The 20,015-nt window shown below is 41.4% G+C and overlaps 1 protein-coding gene across 8 annotated transcripts in view; it reads right to left on the bottom strand.

Moving 5' to 3' along the window:
* Positions 1–2,101: 2,101 nt before the first annotated feature.
* The window catches only part of mark2b (MAP/microtubule affinity-regulating kinase 2b), a 91,284-nt gene continuing 73,370 nt past the window's right edge, over positions 2,102–20,015 (bottom strand). For 3 of the 8 annotated variants that reach the window (XM_042329385.1, XM_042329392.1, XM_042329386.1), the window contains 3 exons: positions 16,713–16,739; positions 3,837–3,875; positions 2,102–2,871 (listed from right to left, as the gene is read on the bottom strand). In XM_042329385.1, coding sequence (XP_042185319.1) covers positions 2,427–2,871; positions 3,837–3,875; positions 16,713–16,739 — 511 coding nt within the window. In that variant the 3' untranslated portion in view covers positions 2,102–2,426. The remainder of the gene's footprint in view (positions 2,872–3,836; positions 3,876–16,712; positions 16,740–20,015) is intronic. The other 5 variants (XM_042329387.1, XM_042329390.1, XM_042329388.1 and 2 more) reach the window with 5 other exon arrangements.

Raw genomic sequence — 20,015 nt, 5'->3', positions numbered from 1 at the left:
GCACCTTAAAACAATGATTTAACAGAACGACTTTTTAAACAAAGAACTGAGGCGTTTTGCTCAGGTACACCGTCCCCCAATCATTTGGCTAGAGATTACTCAGCAAACCCCTCACTCTTTCCCACTGGCAGAGAAAGGAGGGAGAGAGAGCTCCTACTGAATAGAATCAACACCGCTGACAACAAGAACAGTCAAGTCGGTCACAAGGTGGGCACAGTGACACAACGTTTGGCCTGATCCTACAGAAAGGCAGCGGTAACACGTTCACATTAACCCAACCCATCCTACAGAAAATAAATCCACCTCAACGTGAACGAGTCTTCATCACCCAGTCAGGAAGATGCCCCCGTAGTCTTCATCACCCAGTCAGGAAGATGCCCAGCGGGGGGGGGGTGGAGCTCAGGTGAGGCGTTCTTTAACCCAAAGTGATAAAAACACTAAAACAAATCAAGAAGTTCTAAATTAATTTGTTCAGAGATCAATTTTAAAATGAAATACTGATTGAGAAAAGGCTGAATATCTGAACATTACTACTCCTTGGGGAGAGATGGGAGTAGAAAGATGGCTGCTGTGTGTTCTCTCTGTACAGAAGCGTGATACAACCCCATCGATCATTAACAAGTTTCTTTGTCATAATAGAACAGCAACGAGAAGAACTACATTTGTCTTCTATAAAGAAAGGAAATTCCCCTTTTTTTTCCAGTGTACAACCTTTTGACCTTAAAAACCAACAACCAGAATGAAGAAAATAAAAACAGTGTTGTCGTCCAATGGTGAATCAAGTCTATTGGCCTGTGACTGGATGAAAGGGGAATGATGTCACCCCTGATGAAAAGTGAGGGTTGAGGGACAGGGCGGGGGGGGGGGGGGGGAGCCTGGTGTGTTTGGATTCAAAACATCAGTCATTAAGGGTCCAGTTTGGTGTGTGTGTGAGAGAGACTTAAAACAGAGCAGTGTCTTGACATTCTCCCCTCACATCAAACGGGCAGAAAGTGTGTCCTTCCACCAAAGGCCTGTGGTGTGTTCTACAGTTCAGATTCCGGAGGGGGGGGGGGTCCATTTGGGTCAGAGAACAGGAGAACCCAGGAGAACCGTTCCAGCGTTGAGTTAGTTTATTTCCAGCATCAAGTCGGTCCGCTCTGTTCTCTTTAGAACTCTTGAGTGTAAGCCAGTCTAGAACCCATTGAAGTAGAACCGACAGGAGAAGAGCCTCGGAGCAGGTATGACGATGTTTTCAGACTCCCTCCCCTCAGTACAGTACAGTGTGTGTGTGTGTGGGGCAGCAAGAGAGAGGCAGAGTGTGTACAACCACCAGGTGAAAAGAGATAGCGGCAGAACCAACATGCAGTGGATCTAGAAGACGAGAACCCCAGCTAGAGAACCCAGTGAGGTTCTAAAACACAAACCTCAACAGAGGAAAAAAAACTAGACAGAACCACCCCCAGCAGAAGAACATTCACTCCACCCATTAACTTGTCAAACACTGAACCCCTCCCACCTACCCAGTACAACATCCTTCTCATTTAGTCTCTTCTCTCCATTCCCCCAGTACAACATCCTTCTCATTTAGTCTCTTCTCTCCATTCCCCCAGTACAACATCCTTCTCATTCAGTCTCTTCTTCTCTCCATTCCCCCAGCACAACATCCTTCTCATTCAGTCTCTTCTTCTCTCCATTCCCCCAGCACAACATCCTTCTCATTCAGTCTCTTCTTCTCTCCATTCAGTACAACATCCTTCTCATTCAGTCTCTTCTTCTCTCCATTTACAACATCCTTCTCATTCAGTCTCTTCTTCTCTCCATTCCCCCAGTACAACATCCTTCTCATTCAGTCTCTTCTTCTCTCCATTCCCCCAGCACAACATCCTTCTCATTCAGTCTCTTCTTCTCTCCATTCCCCCAGTACAACATCCTTCTCATTCAGTCTCTTCTTCTCTCCATTCCCCCAGTACAACATCCTTCTCATTCAGTCTCTTCTTCTCTCCATTCCCCCAGTACAACATCCTTCTCATTCAGTCTATTCTTCTCTCCATTCCCCCAGTACAACATCCTTCTCATTCAGTCTCTTCTTCTCTCCATTCCCCCAGTACAACAATTCATCCTCTCCATTCCCCCAGCACAACATCCTTCTCATTCAGTCTCTTCTTCTCTCCATTCCCCCAGTACAACATCCTTCTCATTCAGTCTCTTCTTCTCTCCATTCCCCCAGTACAACATCCTTCTCATTCAGTCTCTTCTTCTCTCCATTCCCCCAGTACAACATCCTTCTCATTCAGTCTCTTCTTCTCTCCATTCCCCCAGTACAACATCCTTCTCATTTAGTCTCTTCTTCTCTCCATTCCCCCAGTACAACATCCTTCTCATTTAGTCTCTTCTTCTCTCCATTCCTCTCTATCCACATGTGTAAAACCGCTCATCGCTCCGTCTCACAGTTTGAGCTCGTTAGCGATCTTCGACGCGATGTTCTTAAACGCGATCGACGTCCCGGAGATCCTCTTGAAGCGCACGCCGTTCAGTGAGAGGCGGGGCAGCTTGCACACCTCCATCTCCCATTGGACGAAGTCGTCCCGGGAAGGGTTCCCGAAGATGCACAGCAGCATGTAGCGCTCCCGCAGCTCGTACTCACAGCTGTTGGATTCTAGAACCTTCCGGATCTCTCTCATCATCTCCCCGGGATCCAAAGAGGACGTGGTCTTCATGGACCAGGTGAACCGGAGGGAACGCGGTTTGGTCGACGGGTCCTTCGGTGGCGGGGTGGCGGTACCGGAAACAGGGGAGGAGTTATCCTTGTTCTCGTCTCCGCTGCCGCTGTGGGAGGAGCCTAGGACGCCGCTCTTCTCTGATTTGTCGACGGTGCTGCTCAGCATCGACCTATAGGAGGAGAGAGTGGAGGGATGAAAGCAAGAGGAGAGGGGGCAGGGGGAGAGATGGAGGGGGCAGGAGGAGAGAGGGAGAGTAGGGGGTTGGAGAGGGAGGCAGGGGGAGTAGGGAGAGGGAGGCAGGGGGAGTAGGGGGTAGGAGAGGGAGGCAGGGGGAGTAGAGGGTTGGAGAGGAAGGTAGGGGGAGTAAGGAGAGGGAGGCAGGGGGAGTAGGGGGTTGGAGAGGGAGGCAGGGGGAGTAGAGGGTTGGAGAGGGAGGTAGGGGGAGTAGGGGGTTAGAGAGGGAGGCAGGGGGAGTAGGGAGAGGGAGGCAGGGGGAGTAGGGGGTTGGAGAGGGGGAGGCAGGGGGGGAGAGGGAGGCAGGGGGTTGGAGAGGGAGGCAGGGGGTTGGAGAGGGAGGCAGGGGGTTGGAGAGGGAGGCAGGGGGTTGGAGAGGGAGGCAGGGGGTTGGAGAGGGAGGCAGGGGGTAGGAGAGGGAGGCATAGGAGGGGAGGCATGGGGAGTAGGGGTTGGAGAGGGAGGTAGAGGGTTGGAGAGGGAGGCAGGGCGAGTAGGGAGTTGGAGAGGGAGGCAGGGCGAGTAGGGAGTTGGAGAGGGGGCAGAGAGGAGGAGAGAGAGAAACAGAGTGAGGAATGAGATGATTAGGAGAAACAGGGAGATAAGGTAAGGACAACACCCAATTTGACTTAAATAGCCCTGACACACACACACACACACACACACACACACACACACACACACACCTCTAACCATGCATGTACATGCCTACGTCACACACACACCCATTCGCTAACATTCAGAAACTACATCCCTGATTGGTTAAAACTAAGGTTTGTCAACCAATTACCGAATAAATTGACCAAATCACCCTTTAATCCAATCATATCTATCCCTCCGAGATCTACTGATTAGGTCTGATTGATTGATTGTTTGAGGGATGGTTGGTTTGAGTCTCACCTGCTTTCCTCATCCTGACCCTCTCCCTCATACGGACTCCTCAAGAAAAATCAACACAAGTTTAGTCTTCGGAGCTAACGGCTAATAGGCTACAACATGTTAGTTTAACAGCTAGCAACACCACTAAGCACAGTACCATCCTCCACAAGCACACACGTTGACATTCCTATTCCAGAACCCATTCCTACTCCAGAACCCATTCCTATTCCAGAACCCATTCCTATTCCAGAACCCATTCCTATTCCAGAACATAGTGGCTTTGTGTATCAGTACAGAACGCCCTGTAGCATAAAACCAGGGAGGGAAAAAATAACAAATAAAATCACTTTAGTTTCAAAGGTTAAGGGGAGTAGGGGCATTTTAAAGATTTATTCATGATGATTGAAATGTTTATGAACTAATAGATTAGAACAGAGGGATGGTTTGATTTAGAATGGGATGTTCAGTTTAGAATGGTTTGGAATGGGATGTTTAGTTTGGAATGGGATGTTGTGTTTGGAATGGTTTAGAATGGGATGTTTAGTTTGGAATGGGATGTTGTGTTTGGAATGGTTTAGAATGGGATGTTTAGTTTGGAATGGGATGTTTAGTTTGGAATGGTTTAGAATGGGATGTTTGGAATGGGATGTTTAGTTTGGAATGGTTTAGAATGGGATGTTTAGTTTGGAATGGGGTTTAGAATGGGATGTTGTGTTTGGAATGGGATGTTTGTTTGGAATGGTTTAGAATGGGATGTTTGGAATGGGATGTTTAGTTTGGAATGTTTAGAATGGGATGTTTGGAATGGTTTAGAATGGGATGTTTGGAATGGGATGTTTAGTTTGGAACGGTTTGGAATGGGATGTTGTGTTTGGAATGTTTTAGAATGGGATGTTTAGTTTGGAATGGTTTAGAATGGGATGTTTAGTTTGGAATGGGATGTTTAGTTTGGAACGGTTTGGAATGGGATGTTGTGTTTGGAATGTTTTGGAATGGGATGTTTAGTTTGGAATGTTTTAGAATGGGATGTTTAGTTTGGAATGGTTTAGAATGGGATGTTTAGTTTGGAATGGGATGTTTAGTTTGGAACGGTTTGGAATGGGATGTTGTGTTTGGAATGTTTTAGAATGGGATGTTTAGTTTGGAATGGGATTTTTAGTTTGGAATGGGATGTTGTGTTTGGAATGGGATGTTGTGTTTGGAATGGGATGTTGTGTTTGGAATGGGATGTTGTGTTTGGAATGGTTTAGAATGGGATGTTTAGTTTGGAATGGGATGTTTAGTTTGGAATGGTTTAGAATGGGATGTTTAGTTTGGAATGGGATGTTTAGTTTGGAACGATTTGGAATGGGATGTTGTGTTTGGAATGTTTTAGAATGGGATGTTTAGTTTGGAATGTTTTAGAATGGGATGTTTAGTTTGGAATGTTTTAGAATAGGATGTTTAGTTTGGAATGGGATTTTTAGTTTGGAATGGGATGTTGTGTTTGGAATGGGATGTTGTGTTTGGAATGGTTTAGAATGGGATTTTCAGTTTGGAATGGGATGTTTAGTTTGGAATGGGATGTTTAGTATGGGATGTTTAGTTTGGAATGGTTTAGAATGGGATGTTTAGTTTGGAATGGTTTAGAATGGGATGTTTAGTTTGGAATGGGATGTTTAGTTTGGAATGGTTTAGAATGGGATGTTTAGTTTGGAATGGTTTAGAATGGGATGTTTAGTTTGGAATGGGATGTTTAGTTTGGAATGGTTTAGAATGGGATGTTTGGAATGGGATGTTTAGTTTGGAATGGTTTAGAATGGGATGTTTGGAATGGGATGTTTAGTTTGGAATGGTTTAGAATGGGATGTTTAGAATGGGATGTTTAGTTTGGAATGGTTTAGAATGGGATGTTTAGTTTAGAATTTGGAATGGGATGTTTAGTTTGGAATGGATGTATAGTTTTGGTTAAGAATGGGATGTTTAGTTTGGAATGGTTTAGAATGGGAAGTTTAGTTTGGAATGGGATGTTTAGTTTGGAACGGTTTGGAATGGGATGTTTAGTTTGGAATGGTTTAGAATGGGAAGTTTAGTTTGGAATGGGATGTTTAGTTTGGAACGGTTTGGAATAGGATGTTTAGTTTGGAATGGGATGTTTAGTTTGGAATGGTTTAGATTGGGATGTTTGGAATGGGATGTTTAGTTTGGAATGGTTTAGAATGGGATGTTTGGAATGGGATGTTTAGTTTGGAATGGTTTAGAATGGGATGTTTGGAATGGGATGTTTAGTTTGGAATGGTTTAGAATGGGATGTTTAGTTTGGAATGGGATGTTTAGTTTGGAATGGTTTAGAATGGGATGTTTAGTTTGGAATGGTTAAGAATGGGATGTTTAGTTTGGAATGGTTAAGAATGGGATGTTTAGTTTGGAATGGGATGTATAGTTTGGAATGGTTAAGAATGGGATGTTTAGTTTGGAATGGTTTAGAATGGGATGTTTAGTTTGGAATGGGATGTTTAGTTTGGAATGGTTTAGAATGGGATGTTTAGTTTGGAATGGTTTAGAATGGGAAGTTTAGTTTGGAATGGGATGTTTAGTTTGGAACGGTTTGGAATGGGATGTTTAGTTTGGAATGGGATGTTTAGTTTGGAACAGTTCGGAATAGGATGTTTAGTTTGGAATGGGATGTTTAGTTTGGAATGGTTTAGAATGGGATGTTTGGAATGGGATGTTTAGTTTGGAATGGTTTAGAATGGGATGTTTGGAATGGGATGTTTAGTTTGGGATGGATGTTTAGTTTGGAATGGTTTAGAATGGGATGTTTGGAATGGGATGTTTAGTTTGGAATGGGATGTTTAGTTTGGAACGGTTTGGAATGGGATGTTGTGTTTGGAATGTTTTAGAATGGGATGTTTAGTTTGGAATGGTTTAGAATGGGATGTTTAGTTTGGAATGGGATGTTGTGTTTGGAATGGGATTTTTAGTTTGGAATGGGATGTTTGTGTTTGGAATGGGATGTTGTGTTTGGAATGGGATGTTGTGTTTGGAATGGGATGTTGTGTTTGGAATGGGATGTTGTGTTTGGAATGGTTTAGAATGGGATGTTTAGTTTGGAATGGGATGTTTGGAATGGGATGTTTAGTTTGGAATGGTTTAGAATGGGATGTTTAGTTTGGAATGGGATGTTTAGTTTGGAACGGTTTGGAATAGGATGTTTAGTTTGGAATGGGATGTTTAGTTTGGAATGGTATGTTTAGTTTGGAACAGTTTGGAATGACATGTTTATTTTGGAACGGTGTGGTTTGGAATGGTATGGTTTAGTTTAATGATTTAATTTGTAATAGGATGGTTTAGTTTGGAATGGTTTAATTTGGAATGGTATGGTCTGGTCTGGAATGGTTTGGTCTGGAATGTAGGGGAGTATGAGTCCTGTGCCTAAAGAAGAGGGAAGGAAGGAGGGAAAGTGGGTCAAATAGTCTCTCCAACAGCATTACACTGCTGCACCTAGTCAGACTAGCCCTCTAAACCTGCACACACAGCACAGCCATGTACAGATAACAGAGGACGGATAGAATGAACAATATATTAGATAAGGAAATAGAGCCATACACTACCATCAAAAGTTTTAGAACACCTACTCATTCAAGGGTTTTTATTTTTTACTATTTTCTACATTGTAGAATAATAGTGAAGACATCAAAACTATGAAATAACACATATGGAATCATGTAGTAACCAAAAAAGTGTTAAACAAATCAAAATCTATTTTAGATTCTTCAAAGTAGCCACCCTTTGCCTTCACAGCTTTGCACACGCTTGGTATTCTCTCAACCAGCTCATGAGGTAGTCACCTGGAATGCATTTCAATTATCAGGTGTGCCTTGTTAAAAGTTAATTTGTGGAATTAATTTTCCTTCTTAATGCGTTTGAGCCAATCAGTTGTGTTGTGAGAAGGTAGGGGTGGTATACAGAAGATAGCCCTATTTGGTAAAAGACCAAGTCCATATTATGGAAGGAACAGCTCAAATAAGCAAAGAGAAATGACAGTCCATCATTACTTTAAGACATGAAGGTCAGTCAATAAGGAAAATGTCTAGAACTTTGAAAGTTTCTTCAAGCGCAGTCGCAAAAACCATCAAGCACTATAATGAAACTGGCTCTCATGAGGACCACCACAGGAAAGGAAGACCCAGAGTTACCTCTGCTGCAGAGGATAAGTTCATTAGTTACCAGCCTGGTTCACGCAGCCAAAATAAATGCTTCACAGAGTTCAAGTAACAGACACATCTCAACATTAACTGTTCAGAGGAGACTGCGTGAATCAGGCTTTCATGGTTGAATTGCTGCAAAGAAACCACGACTAAAGGACACCAATAATAAGAAGCGACTTGCTTGGGCCAAGAAACACAAGCAATGGACATTAGACCGGTGGAAATTTGTCCTTTGGTCTGGAGTCCAAATTGGAGATTTTTGGTTCCCAACCGCAGTGACTTTGTGAGACGTGGTGTGGGTGAACGGATGATCTCTGCATGTGTATTTCCCACCGTGAAGCATGGAGGAGGAGGTGTGATGGTGTGGTGGTGCTTTGCTGGTGACAGTGAATTATTTACAATTCAAGGCACACTTAAACAGCATGACTACCACATCATTCTGCAGTAATATGCCATCCCATCTGGTTTGGGCTTAGTGGGACGATCATTTGTTTTTCCACAGGACAATGACCCAACACACCTCCAGGCTGTGTAACGACTATTTTATCAAGAAGGAGAGTGATGCTGTGCTGCATCAGATGACCTGGCATCCACAATCCCCTGACCTCAACCAAATTGAGATGTTTTGGGATGAGTCGGACTGCAGAGAGAAGGAAAAGCAGCCAACAAGTTCTCAGCATATGTGGGAACTCCTTCAAGACTGTTGGAAAACCATTCCAGATAAAGCTGGTTGAGAGAATTCCAAGAGTGTGCAAAGCTGTCACCAAGGTGGCTACTTTGAAGAATCTCAAATATATTTTGATTTGTTTAACACTTGTTTGGTTACTACATGATTCTATATGTGTTATTTCACAGTTTTCATGTCATCATTATTATTCTACAATGTAGAAAATAGTAAAAATAAAGAAAAACCCTTGAATGAGTAGGTGTTCTAAAAGTTTTGACCGGTAGTGTATGACTGAAAAAACAGAGCCATAGAGACACGACATGCAGACTGACAAACCGACAAATTCAACTGAGCACCGACTAAATAGTTCCTTTTATACTGAACAAATATAAATCATATAGCAGTTAAAAATAGACATGTAGATATAATATAGATATATAGGTTTAATTATGACATTTAGACAAGAGATGTATAGATATAATAATGGCATATAGATATAATGACATGTAGATAAGAGATGTATAGATATATAGATATAATAATGACATCTAGAAATAATATAGATATGTAGATATAATATAGATATAATAATGACATGTAGATAAGAGATGTATAGATATATAGATATAATAATGACATATAGAAATAATATAGATATGTAGATATATAGATATAATATAGATATAATAATGACATGTAGATATAATATAGATATGTAGATATAATATAGATATGTAGATATAATAATGACATATAAGAGATGTATAGATATAATAATGACATGTAGATAAGAGATGTATAGATATATAGATATAATAATGACATATAGAAATAATATAGATATGTAGATATAATATAGATATGTAGATATAATATAGATATAATATAGATATGTAGATATAATATAGATATGTAGATATAATAATGACATATAGATAAGAGATGTATAGATATAGATATAATAATGACATATAGAAATAATATAGATATGTAGATATATAGATATAATATAGATATAATAATGACATATAGATATAATATAGATATGTAGATATAATATAGATATGTAGATATAATAATGACATATAAGAGATGTATAGATATAATAATGACATGTAGATAAGAGATGTATAGATATAATATAGATATGTAGATATAATAATGACATATAGATAAGAGATGTATAGATATAATAATGACATATAGAAATAATATAGATATGTAGATATAATAATGACATCTACAGTGGGGAGAACAAGTATTTGATAACCTGCAAAATCGGCAGTGTTTCCTACTTACAAAGTATGTAGAGGTCTGTAATTTTTATCATAGGTACACTTCAACTGTGAGAGACGGAATCTAAAACACAAATACAGAAAATCACATTGTATGATTTTTAAGTAATTAATTTGCATTTTATTGCATGACAAAAGTATTTGATCACCTACCAACCAGTAAGAATTCCGGCTCTCACAGACCTGTTTTTCTTTAAGAAGCCCTCCTGTTCTCCACTCATTACCTGTATTAACTGCCCCATCCATCCATGCAATAAAATGCTAATTAATTACTTAAAAATCATACAATGTGATTTTCTGGATTTTTGTTTTAGATTCCGTCTCTCACAGTTGAAGTGTACCTATGATAAAAATTACAGACCTCTACATGCTTTGTAAGTAGGAAAACCTGCAAAATCGGCAGTGTATCAAATACTTGTTCTCCCCACTGTAGATAAGTGAAGTATAGATATAATAATGATATGTAGATATAATAATGACATTTAGAAATAATGTAGATATAATAATGATATATATAAATAATATAGATATGTAGATATAATAATGACATATAGATAAGAGATGTATAGATATAATAATGACATATATAAATAATATAGATATGTAGATATAATAATGACATATAGATATGTAGATATAATATAGATATAATGACATATAGATATAATATAATAATGACATAGATATAATATAGATAAGATGTATAGATATAACATAGATATAATAATGATATAACATAGATAAGAGATAATAGATATAATAATAACTATAGAAATATCATAAGATATATAGATATAATAATGATATAACATAGATAAAATATAGAGATAATGACATAATATATATGGTGTGGCAGGAGCGTTGGACTAGTAACGGAAAGGTTGCAAGATCAAATCCCCGAGCTGACAAGGTAAAAATCAGTCGTTCTGCCCCTGAACAAGGCAGTTAACCCACTGTTCCCCTGAACAAGGCAGTTAACCCGCTGTTCCCCTGAACAAGGCAGTTAACCCGCTGTTCCCCTGAACAAGGCAGTTAACCCGCTGTTCCCCTGAACAAGGCAGTTAACCCGCTGTTCCCCTGAACAAGGCAGTTAACCCGCTGTTCCCCTGAACAAGGCAGTTAACCCGCTGTTCCCTGAACAAGGCAGTTAACCCGCTGTTCCCCTGAACAAGGCAGTTAACCCGCTGTTCCCCTGAACAAGGCAGTTAACCCGCTGTTCCCCTGAACAAGGCAGTTAACCCGCTGTTCCCCTGAACAAGGCAGTTAACCCACTGTTCCCCTGAACAAGGCAGTTAACCCACCGTTCCCCGGTAGGCCGTCATTGTAAATAAGAATTTGTTCTCAACTGACATGCCTAGTTAAATAAGGGTTAAAAAAAAAATGATATAATGACATAATGTATAGATAATGATATAATGTATAGATATAATAATGATATACTATAATAGATATAATAGAGATGATATATAGATATTGATATAATGTAAATATTGGAAAGCTGCCGCGGTCATCCCCCTCTTCAGAGGGGGAGACGCTCTAGACCCAAACTGCTACAGACCTATATCCATCCTGCCCTGCCTTTCTAAGGTCTTCGAAACCCAACAAACAGATCGCCGACCATTTCGAATCCCACAGTACCATCTCCGCTATGCAATCTGGTTTCCGAGCTGGTCATGGGTGCACCTCAGCCACGCTCAAGGTCCTAAACGATATCATAACCGCCATCGATGAGAGACAATACGGTGCAGCTGTATTCATCGACCTGGCTAAGGCTTTTGACTGTCAATCACTGTATTCTTATCGGCAGACTCAGTAGCCTCGGTTTTTCTAATGACTGCCTCGCCTGGTTCACCAACTACTTTGCAGACAGAGTTCAGTGTGTCAAATCGGAGGGCCTGTTGTCTGGACCTCTGGCAGTCTCTATGGGGGTGTCACAGGGTTAAATCCTCAGGCCAACTCTTTTCTCTGTATACATCAATGATGTTGCTCTTGCTGCTGGTGAATCTCTGATCCACCTCTACGCAAACGACACCATTCTGTATACTTCTGGCCCTTCTTTGGACACTGTGTTAACAAACCTCCAAATGAGCTTCAATGCCATACAACACTCCTTCCGTGGCCTCCAACTGCTCTTAAATGCAAGTAAAAATAAATGCATGCTCTTCAACCGATCGCTGCCCACACCTGCCCGCCCGTCCAGCATCACTACTTTGGACGGTTCTGACTTAGAATGTGTGGAAAATTACAAATACCTAGATGTCTTGTTAGACTGTTAACTCTCCTTCCAGACTCACATTAAACATCTCCAATCCAAAGTTAAATCTATAATTGGCTTCCTATTTCACAACAAAGCATCCTTCACTCATGCTGCCAAACATACCCTCGTAAAACTGACCATCCTACCGATCCTCGACTTCGGCGATGTCATTTACAAAATAGCCTCCAACACTCTACTCAGCAAATTGGATGCTGTTTATCACAGTGCCATCTGTTTTGTCACCAAAGCCCCATATACTACCCACCACTGCGACCTGTATGCTCTCATTGGCTGGCCCTCGCTACATATTCGTCGCCATACCCACTGGCTCCAGGTCATCTATAAGTCTTTGCTAGGTAAAGCTCTGCCTTATCTCAGCTCACTGGTCACCATCCACCTGTAGCACGCGCTCCAGCAGGTATATTTCACTGGTCACCCCCAAAGCCTATTCCTCCTTTGGCCGCCTTTCCTTCCAGTTCTCTGCTGCCAATGACTGGAAATAATTGTAAAAATCACTGAAGCTGGAGACTCACATCTCCCTCACTAACTTTAAACATCAGCTGTCAGAGCAGCTCACAGATCATTGCACCTGTACATAGCCCATCTGTAAATAGCACATACAGCTACCTCATCCCCATATTGTTTTTTATTTTTTTGTTCCTTTGTACCCCAGTATCTCTACTTGCACATTCATCTTCTGCACATCTACCACTCCAGTGTTTAATTGCTAAATTGTAATTATTTCACCACTATGGCCTATTTGTTGCCTTACCTCCCTTATCTTACCTCATTTGCACACACTGTATATAGACTTTTCTATTGTGTTATTGACTGTACGTTTGTTTATTCCATGTGTAACTCTGTGTTGTTGTTTGTGTCGCACTGCTTTGCTTTATCTTGGCCAGGTTGCAGTTGTAAATGAGAACTTGTTCCTACCTGGCCTACCTGGTTAAATAAAATAAATAAAAATATGACATAATATAGACATAATGATATAATATAGATATAATATAACATCTATATAATAATGCTGGCCCATTACTCTCTGCTCCAATAAAACATGTGCTTGCTGTTCCTAATCTTCACCAGCAGAGAGAGCAGTCACTCCGCCTAACTTGCTAAATTACACCCCCTGGTGGTGTAAAGTGTCATCACACTGACATTTAAATGTAAACATCATAACCCAACGTGGAAAAACCCAGGTGTCTTCTGTGAAAGTGTTGTTGCAACAGTGTGTGTGTGTGTGTGTGTGTGTGTGTGTGTGTGTGTGTGTGTGTGTGAGAGATAGAGAGATCACTGTGTGTGTGTGTGTGTGAGAGAGATAACTGTGCGTGTGTGTGAGATAACTGTGTGAGCGATAACCGCGTGTGCGTGAGAGATAACTGTGTGTGTTTATTTATAAAAAAAATATTTCACCTTTAATTAACCAGGTAGGCCAGCTGAGAACAAGTTCTCATTTATAACTGCAACCTGGCCAAGATAAAGTGTGTGTGTGCTGCACTATAAAAAGGTATTGTAGTCAGAGATGGAGTGATGCAAAAAAACAACTCCTTGACATCTCTCTCTCTCTCAAAACAACTTCCTTTAGGGTTGGGATTAATACCTTCAATTATATTTACATTTTCTCTCCCTGTAAATTAAATTCCAGGCCAGTCTTTGAATTGAGAGATAATTCCATTATTAGGTCATTCAAAGAATTCAATTCCATTATTAGGTCATTCAAAGAATTCAATTCCCAATTCAATATTATCCTCAACAATTCCACAAATGTAAACTCAATTCCCTCTGGCTTCTAGGCTGATCATGTCACTGTTCAGACAGCGTAGCTATACTGGAAATATAGAAATACAAGTGTTAATGATTGTTCTGTTTTATTCTGCAGTCAATGTATGATACTCTGTGCAACCATTCGATTAACTGGGAAATGTAGAACTACTGATTTGAAACTAAATTCCAAAAGATTAAATGTTTTTACAATTCCAATTTTAAAAAATCCAAAACAGTCCCAATTCCAATTGTTGAAATTGGAATTCAATTAAACATACATTCTCCACTTCATGAGTGAATTCAAGGATTTAATTGGATTTTCAAATAAAATTGCAAATCGACCCAAAGTCCTGCTTAGAACCATGGTCTACTACTAACTAAAGCTGGGAAAACCCCCCCATCGTACCACTCAATGGTGTCGTCAGTGACAGTGGTGTAAAGTACTTAAGTAGTACTTTAAAGTATTTTTACTTAAGTAGTTATTTGGGGGTATCTGTACTTTACCTTTTCTATTTTTGACAACTTTTACTTCACTACATTCCTGAAGAAAATAATTTACTTTTTTACTCCATACATTTTCCCTGACATCCAAAAGTACTCACTTCATTTTGAATACTTATTAGCAGGACAGGAAAATGGTCCAATTCACATGCGTATCAAGAGAACATCCCTGGTCATCCCTACTGCCTCTGATCTGGAGGACTAACTAAACAGAGAACATCCCTGGTCCATCCCTACTGCCTCTGATCTGGAGGACTCACTAAACAGAGAACATCCCTGGTCCATCCCTACTGCCTCTGATCTGGAGGACTCACTAAACATAGAACATCCCTGGTCATCCCTACTGCCTCTGATCTGGAGGACTCACTAAACAGAGAACATCCCTGGTCATCCCTACTGCCTCTGATCTGGAGGACTCACTAAACAGAGAACATCCCTGGTCATCCCTACTGCCTCTGATCTGGAGGACTCACTAAACAGAGAACATCCCTGGTCATCCCTACTGCCTCTGATCTGGAGGACTCACTAAACAGAGAACATCCCTGGTCATCCCTACTGCCTCTGATCTGGAGGACTCACTAAACAGAGAACATCCCTGGTCATCCCTACTGCCTCTGATCTGGAGGACTCACTAAACAGAGAACATCCCTGGTCATCCCTACTGCCTCTGATCTGGAGGACTCACTAAACAGAGAACATCCCTGTTCATCCCTACTGCCTCTGATCTGGCGGACTCACTAAACAGAGAACATCCCTGGTCATCCCTACTGCCTCTGATCTGGAGGACTCACTAAACAGAGAACATCCCTGTTCATCCCTACTGCCTCTGATCTGGCGGACTCACTAAACAGAGAACATCCCTGGTCATCCCTACTGCCTCTGATCTGGAGGACTCACTAAACAGAGAACATCCCTGGTCATCCCTACTAGCCTCTGATCTGGAGGACTCACTAAAACACACATGCTTCATTTGTAAATGTCTGCATGTTGGAGTGTGCCCCTGGCTATCTGTAAATACATTTAAAAACGGTGTATGCTTAATATAAGGAATTTGAAATGATTTATACTTTTACTTTTGATACTTAGGTATATTTAAAACCAAATACTTTTACTCAAGTAGTATTTTACTGGGTGATTTTTCATTAAAAAGGTATCTTTCTTAACTTTTACGCAAGTATGACAATTGGGTACTTTTTCCATCACTGGTCAGTGATCAGTACCGGCCAGGGTTTGAGGTGAATTAAAGGAGAGTGTGTACTGGGTCAGGTTAGGTGATTGTCTCTCATATGACCCATAGGGGTTTGATCAGTTGTTGTGTACTGTACTTGTGTACTAGGGTGCTCTTTGAGATTCACTCCGTACCTAAAAACACCCGTCGCTAGCTGAGCAACCTCCCTAACAGAAGAGATGACATCATATCCTGACAAACCAGTGACATCACTTCCTATTTTGAGGTAGGGGTAACCTGATCCCTGGTGTTCCCTCTATTCCTCCAACACCTACTCTCTATTTACACACTCACTCTCTCGGACACAAAGGGTGAGCTCACACAGAGAGGGATGAGGTGAGAGGATGATGGAGGGAGGGACGATGTGAGAGGATGATGAGAGGGATGAGGTGAGAGGATGATGGAGGGAGGGATGAGGTAGAGAAGATGAGGTGAGAGGATGATGGAGGGAGGGATGATGGAGGGAGGGATGATGTGAGAGGATGATGGAGAGATGAGGTGAGAAAAGGTTTCCAAAATTCCTTGGTTTTCCCAATTCCAGGTTTGAGGATTCACTGGAGATTGTCCCCTGCTGATTCCAGAAATCCTCCAACCGGGATTTCTGGAAAACCAGACAATTTTAGATCCGATTTTCCAACCCTACTTGGGGGGGGTGTAACGTTAGTAACCGGAGCAACAAAACAAAACACTTCACTCAAAACCAACGGCGAAAAAAGGGGCCAGCCACAGAATCGAGAGGGTAAAGGTCAGAGGTCAAGGCACAGGGAAAACCAAAACAAAAAGCGTTACGAAACACCAAACGAGGGGGAGAATTTTGGTTGCCTCCCAAATGAAACATTATTCCTTACATAGTGCACTACTTCTGACCAGGGGCTCTGGTCTATATAGCGGAAAGGGTGCCATTTGGGATGCAAATAATATAATATATAATCTGTAAATATCAAATGAAGACCAAAAAAGGGGTTATTATAGTGGGTGATGTAGTTGCCTACCTTCTCAGAAATCTGAAGGAGAGATTTCTACAAAAACAAAAAGGAACACAAATAAAATAAATATATAAATATATAAATATATAAATATATAAATATATAAATATATATATGTACATTGACTGACTGACAAGTTGTTTCACAAGAATAGATTTATCAACAGAGAACAATGGGTGCATCCCAAATGGCAACCTATTCCCTATATAGTATACTACTGAGCCCTGGTCTAAAGTAGTGCACTATATAGGGAATAGGGTGCCAGCTCTGGTCTAAAGTAGTGTACTATATAGGGAATAGGGTGCCAGCTCTGGTCTAAAGTAGTGCACTATATAGGGAATAGGGTGCCAGCGCTGGTCTAAAGTAGTGCACTACATTTAAAAAATGTTTTTATTCCACCTTTATTTAACCAGGTAGACTAGTTGAGAACAAAATCTCATTTACAACTGCGACCTGTCCAAGAATATAGGGAATAGGGTGCCAGCTCTGGTCTAAAGTAGTGCACTATATAGGGAATAGGGTGCCAGCTCTGGTCTAAAGTAGTGCACTATATAGGGAATAGGGTGCCAGCTCTGGTCTAAAGTAGTGCACTACATAGAGAATAGGGTGCCATTTGGAACACAAAATGTATTCAGCATTTAACTGTCTAACTGAGTCTGTAACTATAGCTGTGGGATTCAGGATTCAAAAACCAACTAAATCCTGTTATATAATATTTACATTATTTATTTATCTATTTTACATAGAAAACCCCCTTGAAAATATCAAAATAAACTTTGAATAATATATATTTTTAACGCAACTATTTGGCATCACAGTTGAATGAGTTTATCAGACGAGTGAAGAGGAATCCAGGGGAACTGTAATACTGGATGATGTGTGTAAAACCCTGGATGACTGACAGGGGGCGCCGTACTCAGTGCATAAAATACAAAAACCTCACACCTTCTGTGTAAGCCAATCAGACGGCTGGGTTCAGCAGCGTTGGATGAAGACATGGTCTCCATTCCATAGGCGGGATATTCAGATTCCAGTGTTCAAGAACATTGAACGGTCTCCATGGAAGCCACCACACAGCCATCTTCATGGTCCCCCTCCATTGTAACAAATATTTTGGAAGCTATGTATTAACATCTACATTTTTTTTTTTGCCAAGTATATTATATTACAGACACCTTAATGCATACTGTTAAATTATATGTGAACATAAAAAATAAAAAAATCCTTTATACTAATGTTACTGTCCCCATGACAACAAATACATACTTAAAACACATGTAATATTGTCCTAGCAACATTTTATTGAAATAATCTAGAATTCCATTTGTATTGGGGGAAGGCTTCTTCAAAGCCTCTCATAGGCCACGACAGAACATCAGCAATCCAGGGTTGACACACGTCATTGGTTGGCACCGTTTCCCCTATGTAGTGTACTAGTGTAGTGTACTATAATCTACTCTGGGTTGAACGTAGTACGTTATATAGGGAATAGGAAGCCATTTGGGACGCAAAGACTTTGTTATAATGGCTTTTAAAATGTGCAAACGTGCAAATTAACATTTCCAAATGAACATCCAAACAACTATAAAAAAAGGTACTCCCATGATGTTTGGGGGGCGGGAATTTAATAAACAAACAAACCCCTTTAATGTCAAATGGAATGTTCCGAGACACAAGAGAGAGGTCCAGGACTGAACCAAATGGGTTTGTGAGGTGGTTTCGAATGTTAAAATGAGACACTTTGGGAGGGTAAACGCCCTTCCTGGCTGTAGGACACACAGGGCTCCAGAGCTTCTCCTTTCCTGCCAACACACAGGGCTCCAGAGCTTCTCCTTTCTGCCAACACACAGGGCTCCAGAGCGCGACCAATGCAACTAAATATTTTCCTGTGCGACCTTGAGTTGTACTCTGGGAACATTGTGCGACTACGAAAAAAAATAGCCCAGATAATAACTGTTGTAATGATAAGGCTTCGCTGTAGTTTCAAAGCGCCCACGACTAACACGCCCCCCCGGAGAAACACGCCCCCGGAGAAACACGCCCCCGGAGAAACACTACCCCGGACCAACACTACCCCGGACCAACACTACCCCGACCAACACTAGATCTGACCCATATTACCAACACTACCCCGACCAACACTAGATCTGACCCATATTACCAACACTACCTCGACCAACACTAGATCTGACCCATATTACCAACACTACCCCGACCAACACTAGATCTGACCCATATTACCAACACTACCCCGACCAACACTAGAGACCCATATTACCAACATCTGACCAACACTAGATCTGACCCATATTACAACACTACCCCGACCAACACTAGATCTGACCCATATTACCAACACTACCTCGACCAACACTAGATCTGACCCATATTACCAACACTACCCCGACCAACACTAGATCTGACCCATATTACCAACACTACCTCGACCAACACTAGATCTGACCCATATTACCAACACTACCCCGACCAACACTAGATCTGACCCATATTACCAACACTACCCCTGACCAACACTAGATCTGACCCATATTACCAACACTACCCCGACCAACACTAGATCTGACCCATATTACCAACACTACCCCTGACCAACACTAGATCTGACCCATATTACCAACACTACCCCGACCAACACTAGATCTGACCCATATTACCAACACTACCCCGACCAACACTAGATCTGACCCATATTACCAACACTACCCCCTGACCAACACTAGATCTGACCCATATTACCAACACTACCCCGACCAACACTAGATCTGACCCATATTACCAACACTACCCCGACCAACACTAGATCTGACCCATATTACCAACACTACCCCGACCCCGACCAACACTAGATCTGACCCATATTACCAACACTACCCCGACCAACACTAGATCTGACCCATATTACCAACACTACCCCGACCAACACTAGATCTGACCCATATTACCAACACTACCCCGACCAACACTAGATCTGACCCATATTACCAACACTACCCCGACCAACACTAGATCTGACCCATATTACCAACACTACCCCGACCAACACTAGATCTGACCCATATTACCAACACTACCCCGACCAACACTAGATCTGACCCATATTACCAACACTACCCCGACCAACACTAGATCTGACCCATATTACCAACACTACCCCGACCAACACTAGATCTGACCCATATTACCAACACTACCCCGACCAACACTAGATCTGACCCATATTACCAACACTACCCCCCGACCAACACTAGATCTGACCCATATTACCAACACTACCCCGACCAACACTAG

The sequence above is a fragment of the Oncorhynchus tshawytscha genome, linkage group LG10 (assembly GCF_018296145.1).
Source record: "Oncorhynchus tshawytscha isolate Ot180627B linkage group LG10, Otsh_v2.0, whole genome shotgun sequence".
Lineage (NCBI taxonomy): Eukaryota > Metazoa > Chordata > Actinopteri > Salmoniformes > Salmonidae > Oncorhynchus > Oncorhynchus tshawytscha.
This window is presented reverse-complemented; position numbering and strand designations above follow the sequence as displayed.